This window comes from Sinohyriopsis cumingii, chromosome 12 (genome assembly GCF_028554795.1).
Source record: "Sinohyriopsis cumingii isolate HCF-2022 chromosome 12, ASM2855479v2, whole genome shotgun sequence".
Lineage (NCBI taxonomy): Eukaryota > Metazoa > Mollusca > Bivalvia > Unionida > Unionidae > Sinohyriopsis > Sinohyriopsis cumingii.
Window position 1 is genome coordinate 33,407,401 of NC_142972.1, and position 16,463 is coordinate 33,423,863.

The 16,463-nt window shown below is 35.7% G+C and overlaps 1 protein-coding gene across 4 annotated transcripts in view; it reads left to right on the forward strand.

The window, feature by feature from the left end:
* Positions 1-5,025, forward strand: part of LOC149786220 (receptor-type tyrosine-protein phosphatase H-like) — a 127,270-nt gene extending 122,245 nt beyond the window's left edge. For all 4 annotated transcript variants that reach the window (XM_089976596.1, XM_089976598.1, XM_089976597.1 and 1 more), the window contains 2 exons: positions 1,454-1,529; positions 2,762-5,025. In XM_089976596.1, the coding sequence (XP_089832722.1) occupies positions 1,454-1,529; positions 2,762-2,850 (165 nt within the window). In that variant the 3' untranslated portion in view covers positions 2,851-5,025. The remainder of the gene's footprint in view (positions 1-1,453; positions 1,530-2,761) is intronic.
* The last annotated feature ends 11,438 nt before the right edge of the window (positions 5,026-16,463 follow it).

Genomic DNA, 16,463 nt, shown 5'->3' on the forward strand with positions numbered 1-16,463 from the left:
TCCTCCTGAATGGATGGCAGTATTGTGATTTCTCACCCATGTGACAGAAATCTACTTGATTTGCTAACCTTACTTTTCTTGTCTCAGTCTAGTCATCTCAGACCAGTTGTCTCAGTCAAGGTGTCCACGAGCTCAGAACTACTTTAAAAAAAGAAACCCTTCTTGTCTTCTGCTGTGCCTGATGTACTTGTCCTAAAAACAAACAACAACAACAGCAATAAATATATAACAAAAACATAGTAACTTAAGTCCATCTTTGAGAACACACCATACAAAACATTTTGAGAGATTCAAAGACCAATGCATATGATGACGCTTTTTGGTATTATGCTTGTTCATTCCGCACAGGATGGTCGATTTTATCCTATATGCAGGCTTAGCTCAGTACATTTTTAAATCAGCGTCATTATATGTAGCTAAAGCTACCTAGTTTTAAATACTTCATGTGAAACAAATTATATACTGTTAGCTACATTAAGTGATGGTAACCTGAAAATGACTTTGCTAATATACCAACAATATTTAATGACAAATAATACACTTAGCAGCCAGAAGGAATAATTTATCCATCAGCACATTAATCCATAAGCAAATTTCACTGTAGCAATTGCCATATTTCCAGGACAGAAAAGTAAATGTTCAAAGAATCCGTGAACTTCAAAGTTTAGCACATGGTTATCCGCTATTATACACGGGCGTAATTTTACAATCAATATTAAGGACAACACAGGTATGTCACACACAGTTTCACCTCCTCCAAAGAAAAGAATAGTTATATACGATAGTGATACAGATCTCTAATTACCTCATGGGGAGACATAATATAAACCTAAGACTGAGATTTCCTTGTCTCGGCCCAAACCCCAACATAGATTCTATATGTCTCTCTGGTTGTAAATAAAAATGGTGTCAATTTGACATCCATTAAATCCACCATGGCAGCCATCTTGAAAATCATGTTATTGGTTTTTTTCTGAATGGACGGTCATATCCAGTGGGAATTTGACCAAAAAAGTTTCTGATGTCAGATGGTCCAAAATGAAAATTGTGCAGATTTTAATTCAGCATGGTTGTCAAAGCAGCCAATTTGAAAATCTTGCAATAGCTCAAAAAATATCTGAACCGGTTTGAACCTTTGGCAGTTAAAAGTTTTAAAAAAATGATCTTATCTTGAATTCCTGAAAATTTAATTTGGCCAGTAGTGTGCCAGTTCTTTTAAAACACTCATGTTTATTGATGCAGGAAAAATGCAAATGGACAAAATAGAACTTCCTGCACCAGTCTAAAATTTGTAAAACAGTTCACTAGCTTAAGATGGATTCAGCTTGAAAACAAGGAAATGAATATCACAAAATAACTGAGGTGTAATATGATTGGGTAAGTAGCTTTTGAAGAAGAAAACTTTATGTAAATATTTCATACTTGTCTAACAATCTATGTTATCTTTTTACAGGACCAATACATATTCATTCATGACTGCATTAAGGAGTACTTGAATCGCTTAAAATCACATGAGAACAAAGCTTTCAGTAAGTTATTCTTCTTCGTTTTCAAGAAATTGTATATAATACAATATCTGTTTCTCAGGAATGCTTGACTAATTTAATGGAAAAATTAGCTGTGGTTTTTGTTCTCCGTGTGATGTACAATTTTTTAAAAAACTAATTTTAAAGAGAGCTAAAATATAAATAAAGATGTTATCCATTTTTCTCTTTTGGTGGGGTGGATGTGCAGTGATAAGCTATTATTTTAAGTCAAAAGGGACTTAACATGAGGAAAGAGGTCCATGTACACCCAATGTTGGCCTGAATCCATGGAATACACAATATCTTTTAATCCTATATTATTCCCAATATATCCAAATTTGAAGTTCACATCCAGTCCCCAGTCCCAGTCATCCAAGAAAACTCCATGTTTGAAAGAAAATTTGTTGAATATTAAGATCTCAATCAAACTGATTAAAAATCTTGCACTGCAAAGTCTAGTTTACAAAAATTTGAACCCATTTACTCCATCTATTTTAGGATAATAATTGTACAACTCGGTGATGTTTTATAACACTGGACTACTTCAAGCTGTCATATGGACAGCTGTTAGCCACCGATTATTAGTCACCGATCCATCAAGCAAGCTAAATGTGGACCATAGTGATCCATCAAGCAAGCTAAATGTGGACCATAGTGATCCATCAAGCAAGCTAAATGTGGACCATAGTGTTATAACATCTTTATAGTTCTTAATGAAGTAGCCATGAAACTTGGCATAATTTTTTTTAACCCATGCTGAGATTTAAAAGAAGTAAACATCTTTAGTAACTTTCCATTCTGTGAATATAATCATGACTATAATGAGATTAAACATTTGTTTGTATTTCTGTGGTTATTAAATTATAGGTGTTTTGTTTTTCCAGTAAGTTTTGCTTAGATCCTTGACTTCATGTCAGGTATTAATTTTAGCATAAGATGTGGGACTAAGGGGTCTAAATTGTTTTGTCAATGTAACATTATTCAGATTCGTTGTGGTAACAGTTTTCTCTTTGCTTTGAAATTAGAATGAATTTTTTGGAATATTAGTGCTATAGAAAAGAAATTTTTTGAACATTAGTCTTTTGATTAAAGAATCTGATTAGTTAATGAGTACAAGTTTTACTGATGTATCTGTTTGTATTAAGGACTCACCATCATTTGTAAAACAAGTCTGTACATACTACATATGTGGCTCTGTATTAATTGGCTTTAGTGACAATGTATTTCTTTGACAGGTATTGACGATGAACCTTTGTACCAGAACACTAAGGTTCAAGTGTATGAGAATATTACTATTGACTCCAACCAGAACACAGAGCTTTGAAAGTCCATTGAATGTCCGAACCAGTAAATCACAAGATGTTAGGTGAATCAGTGTAGATAAAATTGCTGACGGTATGAAAGTGTCAAAACAAGTGACCATTGGCTTACGGATTCAAGTGATCACACACACGGACAAGTTCATTTGAATTATATTGTAACATTAGGTGAATCAGTATAGAGTTGTATGAAACAGAATATTATGTAAACCATGAAGCTGCTTTGTATTCTCACTCTCAACTGATCTCACTTACACACACATGTACGTTCATTCTAAATATATATTGTGAAATTAGATGAACTTAGTCTGTGTATAACAGAATATTATGTAAACCAAAGAGATGTTTTGTTGTCTAACCTTAGATAAACTAATCTCATATCAGAACAAACAATAATACAAATAAGTTGGTTTTAATTAATATGCATTTTAAAATTAGCCTTTTAAGTTATTACCTGAACATTCTCTTTCTGAAATATCAGGCATGCTTTGCAATCACAATTATAAGTCACTGATATAATGATAATATTATCTCTTATAGCTGTCCACAGTGATGTTAAGCTAAAATTGTTTTGAATGACCTCACTCTATTTTACCTAAAGCCCTAGTGAAAATGTGACTGAAATTTCATTAAGTTTCACTGAAAGTTTTAATCAGAATATTAGTGTGATTTCATTAAAATTATGACCAAAATGTTTGCTGAAATTTTGGTGAGATTCACTAGTACTTTGACTACACTCTCATTGAAATTTCATTGAATTACTGGTAAAATTTGGCTGAAATAGTGAAATTTCAGAGTTACTATAGAGTATTTTATTAAATTTAAGTAATTGTTCATTCGTTTCAAAAGGTTTCAAATGAAATAATGGATTTGAATTATACAGCATTTTATTTTAGAACTGTAACATTTAAATATAAATGAAACAAAATTTTAGAGCTGTTATATGACATGCACAAGATATGGAAGTTGTACTGAAGACTGGATTTCTGTAGTTGTAGGAATTAACGCCATTTACAGCACAAGATAGGGTATACATGGCTAAGGAAGAACCCTGGCAAACCCAGGCAGTGGAAAGAACAACCAACTCATGAGAAGCTACTGGCAAGCTTTCTCACATACCCACATTGGGTGGGTTCTGGTCTCCGGTCTGGCCAGACACAGGTGAGATGGCAATGATCAATAATGGTGAGCGCTTTAGACCACTCAGCCACTCTGGACCTCTGAAATCCTGAATGTACTAACTGTGATATTATTGTAATTGCTTGAAAGAGCCCTTAATCCACAAGCAGTTGTGACAAATGCTTATCATGATTTAATTACACTGATCTTATTCAGAATTCCAACACACCTGGATGATTTTGCTAATGTGAGCAATTATAATGGTCCATGAGAACAAATCTGCAAGATATAACCATTTTTTATGGACACAGGTATCTGATAACAATATCATCACTTACCCACCATGTTTGTGGAATGGACTACAGAGACCGTTATTTATAAACTTTTTCAGAGGTGATATTTAAAAAATAAATCATAACAAGGAAAATAAGATTCAGGTCAGGAGAAATGCAGAGTTCTGTTTTAAAATGAATGACAGTGATGTTGTCTGAGAACAGTTAAATCCAGTTCCAGTTAAAAGGAAAGGAAAATGAACAAGAACAAATGGAAAGAAGTTATTGTTCCCAGATTGAACCAGGAAATACTAGTTTTGCTGAAAATCATTCAAAATGTACAAGAAACCTAAAGGTATATTAAAATGGAATAAACACTTGATCTGCTTACTGATATGTGTACCTAACAATATGGACATAACAGCAGATTTATGAATGAAAGGGGATATGTGATGGGAAACATCTACGCTGGGACACAAGTGGTATCTGACCAGATTTTAAACAATGTCTAGGATGGATATAGAGAGAAACATGAACTTTGTCCTATTTGTTATTTGTTTTAGCTTTTTCTTAAAAATTAACATTTAATGCAGTGTGAAAGAAAATATGTTGTATTTGAAGGTGGTTTTTTTTTAAGGCATGAAATTTACTACAACCAATAGCTAAATAACTTGTAAATAGGTTTGCTTCATGTACAAATGTTTATGTATTAAATGAATAGTGCTTAGACCCTAGCACAGGCCAGAGAGCCCATGTATATAATTGAATAAATGTTTTGTTAACATACAATAGACTTTTCCTATTGGATTCTTATTCGAGTCTTTCTTCATAACATCTGTCCTCTTTTTCTGTGTGTTTGGAGGTGTATTTGTTTCTGTATGTCTCTGTTTGAACCTTATCAACCCTTTGTCCCTACAAATACATTTCAACCTATAAATAGTTTTAACCTTATAAACCCCATGATGCCACCAATGTTCAATTCCCATTGACCTTCAGGTGGCATTCCGATGTTAAATTCCCATTGGCACCAATTTTGATAAACCCGTTTTTAACGTTAAGGTCTCATTGATGCTAAGGTGGCCCAATACCTTGTCACTATGTTCATTTCCCATTCACTCCATGTTAAGTTTCCTCGGGTTCAATTCCTCTTGACGCCAATGTGTCCCACGACCTTTTTGACTGGGATTTGAATTGATGCCAGAATATCGCCATTAACTACTCGTATTTCGTGGGACCTCCACCTTCATTTCTCAAATGAAAAGTAAACAGGGGCTTGCAGACCTTCCTACAATATCACTCAGATATAAATCTGCAAGATAATTGGGGGGGGGGTGATAATCATGAGTATAGGGCATTTATAAACAACACAGTATGAGTTGTTAACTCCAGTGACTTTAATATGTAACTTCTGGGTCCATTGAGAAGGTTATATTTTACTGGTTAGCTCAAATTTGTAATACATCAATACAGATAGAGGTCTTATTCAGGTTCTAATATACTTGCTGCATTGTTTATACTCTTATACTCATAAAAAAAAAAAATCGTTAGCTCTTTTTAAAAGTGATATTTATGCACAAGAAGGATTTGCATGCTATAAAGTCATGCTATAGCCGCTATGTAAGTAGGATCTTACCTAATCAGTATGCAGGAAATTTAAACCACTTGGCAGATATTCTACTCAATTCTCTCAACAGTTGGTTTGTCCAACATTGGTCTGATACACTAAACATTGGTTTGATCCATGTCACCGATTTCAAAGGGATATGGTGAGTATTCTTATAAAAAAATCAATATGTCCAATATAACGGATATATGACAGATACCAACATATGATCTTGCTCTGTTGGCCTTTAGATTCACCACTCAAACTATATCTTCCACATTTATGGAAGCACAGCAATTCATTCAGAACATATCTCTAATAACAATTTATAACACAAGAGTGATCTGCCAAACCGACATGGAGATCATTATCCACCAATGCCTGGCATCCAAGTTACTGAAGAATGTGTATACGACTTGTTGCGGAAAATTAACCCCCAGAATAGCACCGGACCAGTGATGATTCTGGCAAGGATCATGAAAGATCTAGCTGAAGAGTGTGCACCATACTCGAGTTATATTTACCAGAAGTGCCTCTTAACAGGCTATGTCTCTCTGCATGGAAAACATAAAAATTGAGTTATCTTCAAAAATGGAGAAAAATTCAAGGCCAGCAATTGTAGACCTCTCTTGCATATATTTTTCTGCTGCAAAATGCTTGAACACAGTCAGCAATATGATGCAATATCTAGATCACTTCAACATTGTAACAAACTGCCTGCATGGTTTTCATGCCAAACGAAGCTTTGAAACACATCTCATACCCCTAGTGGATGACAATGCTAAATCCTTAGACGGGGGCAGTATGATCTTGCTGTCCTTGACTTCAGTAATGCTTTAAATCATGGCCCCCATAAAAGACTCCTCTGCAAGTTGGATAATTATGGCCCCAGGAATAATACCCAGAAATGAATCAGAAATTTCCTGACAGATATCGCAAGGAGGTATAGCAGCTGGAGAAATATCAGACCCAGTACCGGTTGATAGTTGGGTATCTCAAGGGAGTGTTTTGGGACCCACCCTCTTCTTGGTGTTCAATGAATTACTGTGAGTGTCGCATACAACAAAAGACTTTTTGCAGCAGACTCTTTGTCTACTGGAAACTAAATGCCTCCAAGGACTGCGAGAGCCTGCAAGAAGACCTGAACCAATTGGCTCGCTGGGAAGGAACTTGGGGCATGTCATTCCACCCAGATAAATGCAGCATCCTCAGAGTTTACAGGAAGAAATCACCAATCATGTCTGAGTATACTCTTAAGGGGCACAAGCTAGCCACAGAACAGATAGCAAAATATCTCAGGGTGGAATCATTCAGAGACTTCTCTTGGAAAAGGCAGATATACAAGAAATTGAAGAAAGGGAACAGTCACCTTGGTTTCCTGCACCACAACTTCCAAATCAACAACAGACAGAAACCACCCATTGTTGAGATGGAAACCACCTGTTTTCCGCCTGGAATAGAAAAATTCCAGGCAGAATAGAGCAGGAGACGCAATTTAAAAAGGCACATTCTCACTTATGCCTCTAAGTTGAGGCGTAATTCTATATTTTTCTAAGTCAGTGTTATGAGACATCACTTTTTCCTTTGAAATTTGTACTAGGCTGAAATTTGGTTTGAAATGAGAGTAAATTGGACTTTAAAATTTGTACCAGGTGGAATTCTGGGTTTAGAGTGAGAATAAAGTCTAATTTATGTGTACATTAAACAGATATCTGGAATTGGAATTCACAGGAGAAGGATCTTTCTGAATAATTTAATATGAAAGAATGTTAATACCATAGCTAATTAAACACACATTGATATATGGTTCTCCATTATTTTGACCTGAACTTTCAATATGTTCTTAAAATTTGCTAAGCAAAATGAAATCTGCAGCAATTATTAAATTACAATTGTGATCATCGAAATGTACTGTAAAGATATAAGACTTATTCTCAAGCTTAAGAATTAACATTCATAAAATAAAATATATTAATTTTGGGGGGTTCTTTTCAGAATTTATTTCAGATAATTAACCAATGATGAAGCCTCATGCAAATTAAAAACATTATTATTATTATAAATTCCATTAATATTGTTTCTAAAGATTTCATGTAATTTGAATGTCAAACTAAAAACATAAGTAGTCACAAGTTTCAAGCAGAATCTGTTCCTATTTGAATTAATCATTATCATATAGTGCCACAGAACAGTATGCTTTCCCAGAGGTAGTGAGCTTTCATGTAATAATTTTAATCTGGTTATAATACTTTTTATCAAGTAATACGATTTGTGTGATATACTCTATTGGATGTGATTCACATGTGATCAATCATCATAAAGTAATAAATCAATTTACTTATGAAATCCTAACTTTTGGAGAAACATACCTGAAGAAGAATGCATGTTCATTAAAAAAAAAAATTGTACAAACATGGATACAAAACTCTATCACAACTGTTAAGATCAAAGTGTAATATATATATGGTTGTAATGTATATGCAATATAATATGGGCTTAACAAATTAATTTTTAAGGTCCCCCAGAGGTTGATTATAAAGAACACCTTACTGAAAATCTTAAGTTCTGGAGTTGGCATGCAACTGTCAGAAATTCAGACTTTTGACACAAATTGGGAGAAGGTAATCCTAGTTTTTAGTCAATCTAAAGTGACATTAATAAGTTAATTATTCTGGATCATTGTAAATTCAGAAATACTCTTCAAATTAGTTTAAGCTAAATAGAACAATCCATTAGTCAAATGTTATGCATCATAATTCCCCACCAAACCCTGCATACCTCGATATCTCTGGAACTGCACCCAAGACTCAGTTGAATACATCCTCTCAGCAGATATAGGAATATAATAATGAGATCATGATAACAGTGCTATTTTGTTGAAAGGAAGCGCTAATTACCTGCCAGGAGTTATTTATGGTATACATTTTGCAATGTCACAGAAAACAGTAACATAATTATGGGGTCAATGAAAATGTTCAGTTTGACATACATGACACTCACTCTCTACTTAATCAGATTCAAGTCTGTTTGGAAATCTGCATACAAGATCTCTGCACAGTCAAATGATACATACATCCATCCTTAATACTCTTCACAGGAATTATCTGCAGTTTGTCTTTCTTTTCAACACCAAGAATATTACAGTTATGGTCAAAATTTGGACATGTCAGAACTTCTACAACTTCTACAGTTGCAACACTAAATCATAATTCTCATCATCTGTATCAATGATCACAAATAACTTTAACATGTCCAAAATATACAAGATCCTTTTTTTGATACAAAATAGAAGAGTTGTCAGGTTTTGTCTTCCGTCCATGCTTGTGGCCGTAAATCAGATAATTCTAGTCGGTTAAAAAACTTTTCAAGGTATCACTTTTTGAGAATGGCCTAGATATTTGCACATCTCTACATATTCAGCATAAGGCAAAGTTCTCATATTAACAACTCCTAAAACAATGTCATTATCAATCATTCCCCCCACCCTTTTAAAACATTTGGAGACTTGAATAGAATTGTACAATGTTTCAAGATCTGACCCTTTTGCAATACATGTTTGTTTAGATCTGGCAGCTTTTGAAAATTCCAGTAATACTTTGATTATCAATATTATGTGTGCCTCTAATCAATTTCAGATTAATCCCATTTTTATCTTCAAATGAAAAATGGCTGCGTGTATAAATGGGTCCCAAACATTGAACACTATCTACCAGATGTACCAGCTGATGAATATTTAAAGTCGTGTAACATTTACCATTCAACTGCCGATTTCTGGCAATAACTCAAACAGCATTTTTCAGCTCTGCTGATATCACTTTCATGGGACTCACACTTAATGTGCATTCCATTTACCAGCACACAAAAAATGAAAAACATCTGTTATTGACCAATATTCCATGGAGTACTAGTGCCCCGAAGTATAAGAGAAAAGAGCAGAATTCAGATGCCTTCCAATATTTCTATTTAAGTTGGTAATCTTGTAATGTCAAGGGTGGTGTGAATACATTGAAATCTCTTATCAACTTCACATACTTGGCTATGATAGTTGCACGATTTTCCCTTGAATTCTGGTGCAAACCACAACCGCAGTTTCTGAACACCTAGTAAAACACCATGCAAATAATCTATGGCAATTCCATGCACAATTTGAAACTTTTGGGAAAAATGTAAACCAAAAGAAACCGTTCTTCCATCAATACAGCGTTTGAGCCTGAATCCTGATAATCCAAAGCTTTTTGAGCATCCTTAATAACACTGCTTCTAGTTCTCGAACCTTTGTTTATCTAATATGAATGGAAATAAATGAGCATGCCCTTTTCCAACATTTGCCGTTTGACCCCTCTGTTTGCATTTCCAATAAGCACCATTAAACTGAATACAATTACACTGTAGACTGTAACAGAATAGAAACCGTGTGGGTTTTGGATTAAATGAATAACGCAAACAATGTGATGGACAATGATTCTCTCACTCTCTCAACATACGATTGATCCAGCCACACTACACAAACGTTCACAAATTGAAAAACGAAAATATGATTCGTGAAATATTACGTATGGAAGGCGAGATTCAAATAATCTCATGGACTGCAAATACGTTTCAAATAATATTATGCAATGTAAGAAAGATCCACATAATCTCCTATATTATGCAATGTAAGTGAGATTCACATGACCTCCTGGAATACAAATAAGATTCAAAATAATCTCATGTAATTGAAAATGTACTCAGTTGAAACATCAATTGGAACACACATGACTCTTGACACTTGTACGATCCATAAACTGATGAACTGTACAGTTTCACCGAATCCTTGTGTTGGCCCACACTTTCATCGGCCACCCACACCCTTCATGGACCCACCACATGTACAGACATACGTATACACATACGTACAGACAGCATACAACACCCCTGTATTGGCTACGCCTGCATTGGTGGCTTCATCACATGTACAGACACGTATACACGTACGTATAGACAGCACGCAGCACTAAACAGCAACCGTCAGCCCTACACATCTTCACTCAGCTCTAAACAGCCCTGAACAGCTACAATAAAACCAAAATGGTCATAATAATGGGTTCTGAAAAATCTTTAGATATATGCATTCACGCACGCATACGCGCAAACAAGTATATATATGCATAAATACATGCGTCATATGAAGAAAAGAAACTACATATAGAATTACACTGTTATAAGTTTTACATTTCATTTTAGTTGCTATCTCGGACTTAATGTTAAACACATAACACTATAGACGTATTAACTTTTCGAAATATTATCATCATCAAGCAACTGTTAAAAGATCAGTGGCATGCTCCGCCAAATGATTGCAGATCTGCATAATTGCAGGTATTGAGATATTTCGTTTTGTCAATACGGTAGCTTACACAGTATTACAATTGTATTACTACTGTATCTTTGTCACTTTTCTGTTCTATTTTATGATCTTGTATTATTCTGAATTTGCTTAATCTGATGTAATCTCTTTTTAAAGAGGAAATAAAGTCAGTCAGTCAGTCAGTCATACGTACAGACAGCATACAACACCCCTGTATTGGCTACGCCTACATTGGTGGCTTCATCACATGTACAGACACGTATACACGTACGTATAGACAGCACGCAGCACTAAACAGCAACCGTCAGCCCTACACATCTTCACTCAGCTCTAAACAGCCCTGAACAGCTACAATAAAACCAAAATGGTCATAATAATGGGTTCTGAAAAATCTTTAGATATATGCTAATAACACTGGACAACAAATTTTTACAAAAGTCATGTTACTGAAATAAAATTAGTCAATTCTTATCAATTTTTATGTGCTGAACACGAATATGACAGTCAAATTGCAAAATTGGCTCTAGTTTTTTTGTAATCTGCAAGAAATTAATGTTTACATAACGAAATGCATTCCAATAGTAAAAGGTCAACTGTAATAGCCTACCTATAAAAAATCAAGTCATTGACTACATCTTAGATTTCTTCGCCTGTCTCTTGTATGTTCGGGAGCATCTCTGAGGAGTGTCCAGCAGTAGTCAGCCAGCATTGTAGTGGACCATTTTCCCTGGTATCTTTGTTCCATTGTTGCGATATCTTGATGAAAACGTTCGCCGTGTTCATCACTAACAATACCACAGTTGCTAGGAAAGAAATCCAAATGGGAATGAAGGAAGTGAATCTTTAGAGACATATTGCAGCCAAGTTTCTTATACTTCATCAACATGTCTTCTACTAGTTCCTTATAGTTTTCTGCCCTAACATTTCCGAGGAAGTTTGTAGAAACTAGGCGAAAAGCATTCCATGCTTGTTTCGCGTCACCTTCCAGCAAGTTGTTGAACCGGTCATCTTTGAAAAGCTCTCGAATCTGAGGACCCACAAAAACTCCCTCTTTAATCTTTGCTTCGCTGAGTCGAGGGAATTTTTCATGCAGGTATCGGAATGCTGGCAAAGTCCGGTCAATGGCTTTCACGAAGTTCTTCATCAAACCTAGTTTGATGTGAAGGGGTGGTAGCAAGATTTTCTGAGCCTCAACCAGAGCTGGGTGTTGGATATTCTTCTCTCCAATGGCTACATTCTGCCTGTGAGTCCATTCCTTCCTCATGTAGTGCATTTCCCTTGCTCGGCTATCCCACTCGCATAAGAAACACATGTATTTTGTATATCCTTGCTGCAGTCCCATTAAAAGGGCAACTACCTTCAAATCACCACAGAGGTGCCAGCTGTACTTGTTATACTCAATGGAATTCAGTAGCTGCCTTAAGTTATCGTATGTCTCTTTCATGTGGACAGCATACGCTACTGGAATAGATGGAAGAATGTTTCCATTGTGCAAAAGCACAGCCTTGAGACTCAGTTTCGAAGAGTCCACAAATAGTCTCCATTCTTGTGGGTCATGAGTGATTTTTAAAGCATTCATGAGGCCCTCAATATCGGAACAGAATATCAGATTACTTTCCTTTCTGAAGAAAGGCTCCAATTGCTGGTGGCGCTTTCGATATGCAGTAATTGTGACATCTTCTTCTAGAAGATTCCATTGTTGGAGTCTTGATCCTAGCAATTCTGCCTTGTTCTTTGATAAGTCCAAATCACGAATCAGGTCATTTAGTTCTTCCTGTGTTATTCTGTGTGGGGTTGATGATGCACCACAGTGAAAATCTGGATCACTGCATGCTGATGGACCAGGAGAAGAACAGGTCGACTCACCTTTGTCTTCGTCAGATGAATCAAGAGAATATTCTGCTGGAGGTTCTGGAATAGGAAGTCCCTCACCATGTGGAACTGGTCTCAATGCAGACGGAATGTTTGGGTAGACTATTCTCGACTTCTTTCGCTTCGTTATTCCGCCGGAAAGAGGAGGAACCAAGCAGAAGTAACAGTCATTTAGGTGGTTGCTTGGCTCTCTCCACACCATTGGGACTGCAAACGGCATTGATGACCTTTTGCAATTCAACCACTGTGAAAGCTGTGTTGTACATGTAGCACAGCATATATGCGGAGCCCAAGGCTTGTCTTGGTCACCAACCTTGCATCCGAAGTAAAGATGATATGCCTTCTTCACTTGAGAATTGATACTTTTCTTCTGGTTGGCAAATGTCACTTCCCCACAAATATAGCAAAAATTGTCCGCGGTATTAACACACTTTCGAGGCATTACTGTTCTTTATTGTACGTAAATGGATAAAATAATAAGTTTTATGTAACAGTAGCTTGAACTGTCTCGCACAACGTCTAAAATATTTTAAATGCTGAACCTATCTGATTGGGCTTTATATAGTACACTGCTTACGTCAGCTTCAGCAGCCGCCTGGCATTAGTATAATAGGCCTACACATGTATAGTACACTGCTGACGTCAACTTACTTCAGCAGCCGCATGGCATTAGTATTGCATTGCATCAGAAAATGATGCAATCAACTGTGGATGATGTGAGCATGATGGTATTATGCAATGTTACATCATTATTCCGGATGTTGCTGCAGTCCTACTGGAGAAATTTACACAGTGAAACATAGAAAATGAGGTATATGAATATCTTCAAAACGAGAGCCAATACAAATTTTTCACGGTTATATTCGTGTTCGGCACACCAAAATACTACAGATTAGGGCCTTTTCAAGTCAGTAATGATTTCACTGTTGACCAGTGTAATTAAACTCAACTTGTAATTCAAAGTTCACAACGTTTCAAATCTGCGTAGTAGTAAATGCATCATTACACGATAAAAAATTAAAACCTTAATAAGCTTCACATAGCAAATAAAATATGAGTTTAACACTTACCCCTATGGCTGGAGAACACAATCGAGTACGTTCACTCCTTGACAAGATCGAAAACGACCAGTGTCGGTTAGAAATGGAATCTGCCTTAAATCCATAGGAGAGTGAGTAATAGTCAGGGTAAAATATCCGTGTATACCGTGCTATTAGTGTCTCAAGAATAATTTTCAACGAGATACATGCTAGTACAGTCGCTTACCTGGAAAAACAATTATTCACCCTAGGTAACGTTGTACGCATGTACAACGAAAAATGGTGAAATCGTTCTAAGGCAAAACCAAGTTATTACATTATTCTGTGACATAGACATCGTGCTGGCAAATCAGCAGTACCACACAACAAAAAGGCTCTGCAAACAAAAGTTCCCCGTTCTGGCGATAAACATTATATCCCTTGATCCATTTTTATTAACTTGTCAAGAAAAGGACAAAGAAAAATTCCCAATAATGGTTTTTTACTTCCAAACCAAAGTCCGGCTAAAATCATATTCTCCTTTTTCATACATATCTGATAAGGAAGTTCATTAATAACAAGAAACAGTAGCCAGATTGAAACTTTACTAATTTTGAAGACAGGCCCTCCATCTGTATTGAAGTTAAATGATATGTTTTCTGGAAACTCGAGGGGCCCTCCATTGTCAGAGTATGATCTATACAATGTACCATCATAAATATCTTGAAAGAAACCATTCTTGCATTTGCGTTTGAATCTTTCTTTAAGCTTGTTAAAAAATCCAGTCTGGGCAAACAGTTTCTTCACTTGAACATCAACTTGCATTTCCAGGAAGTACGGTTTTGATTAAAAGGTTTATTACAGAAAGCACATGGACGTCTATTTAAAGTATGGTCACTGATATATCCCAAACAGTAACAACAATAATGATAATAGACCAATGGATTTTGTATGTTTGGGAAACACAGCTTAAATGCATGAATACTAGTACACAGATTGTGCCCATTTGGAAGGGCATCTCCTATCATATTTAATACTGCAGTACAGCATACCCAATCAAATTATGCTTTGTGCAAAATAATGCTATCAACAAAATAAAAGCTCCAATAGTAATTGTGGCACGATGATAAAGGGGCTTCTCATCAGGATCAAGGCAGTCTGTGGTGTTGTTTCTTGTACAGGTATCATCTTCAGTTAGATTCTCAAATTCAACATCTGAGTCATCAAATGTATCATCCTCATATACTCCATCCTGATAACTACCTTCAAACATCTGACTGAAAATTTCATCCAGGTCAGGATCACTTCTTTCACTTTGTTACGAATCTCATTCAACTGGTCCACGTCAAACACACTCTGGTTCTGGCAGTGGTTGCTTTCAGCCATAAGATATGGTAGCTGGTCCATGTCAAACACACTCTGTGCCTGGCAGTGGTTGCTTTCAGCCATATGATATGGTAGATGCTGTTTGAATTTTGACAGAAATTTGCACATTTGTATGATAAATGTTACATGACTTTAAATATTCTTCAGCTGGTACATCTGGTAGATAGTGTTTAATGTTTGGGACCCCTTTACACAAACATCTTTTTTTTCATTTGAAGTATAAAATGGGTTTATTCCTAAAATGATTAGAGGTACACAAAATATTGATCATCAAATTATCACTGGGATTTCTTTTATTCAAAAACTGCCAGAACTAAAACAATGTATTTCAAAAGCATCCGAAACATTGTACAATTCGTTTGAGTCTCCAAATGTGTAAAAAAGGGGAGAAGTGATTGATAATGACATCTATGTTTTAGGAGTTGTTAAGACGAGAACTTTCCCTTATGCTGAATATGCAGAGAGATGTGCAGATATCTAGGCCATTCTCCAATACCTTTAAAAGTTTTAACCGACTTGAATTAAATAGAAATATGATGTATGGCCAAGAGCATGGAATAATGACAAAACGTGACAATTCTTTTATTTTGTATCACAATAAGGATCTTGTACGTTTTGGACGTGTTAGGTTATTTGTGATCATTGATACAGATGATGCGAATTACGATAGTGTTGCAATTGTAGAAGTTCTGAAACGTCCAAGTTTTGAATTTTGACCATGACTGTATCATTTGATTGTGCACAGAGATTTTATGTCTGCAGATTTCGAAACATACTTGAATCTGATTAAGTACAGAGTGAGTGTCATGTATATCAAACTGTGCGAAGAACATTTTCATTGACCCCATAAGTGTGTTACTGTTTTCTACGACATTGCAAAATGTATACCATAAGTAACTCCTGACAGGGAATTAGCGCTTCCTTTCAAAAAAACAACACTATTATCATTACAGATGATCTTAATATTATCTTCCTATATCTGTTCGAGAGGGTGTATTCA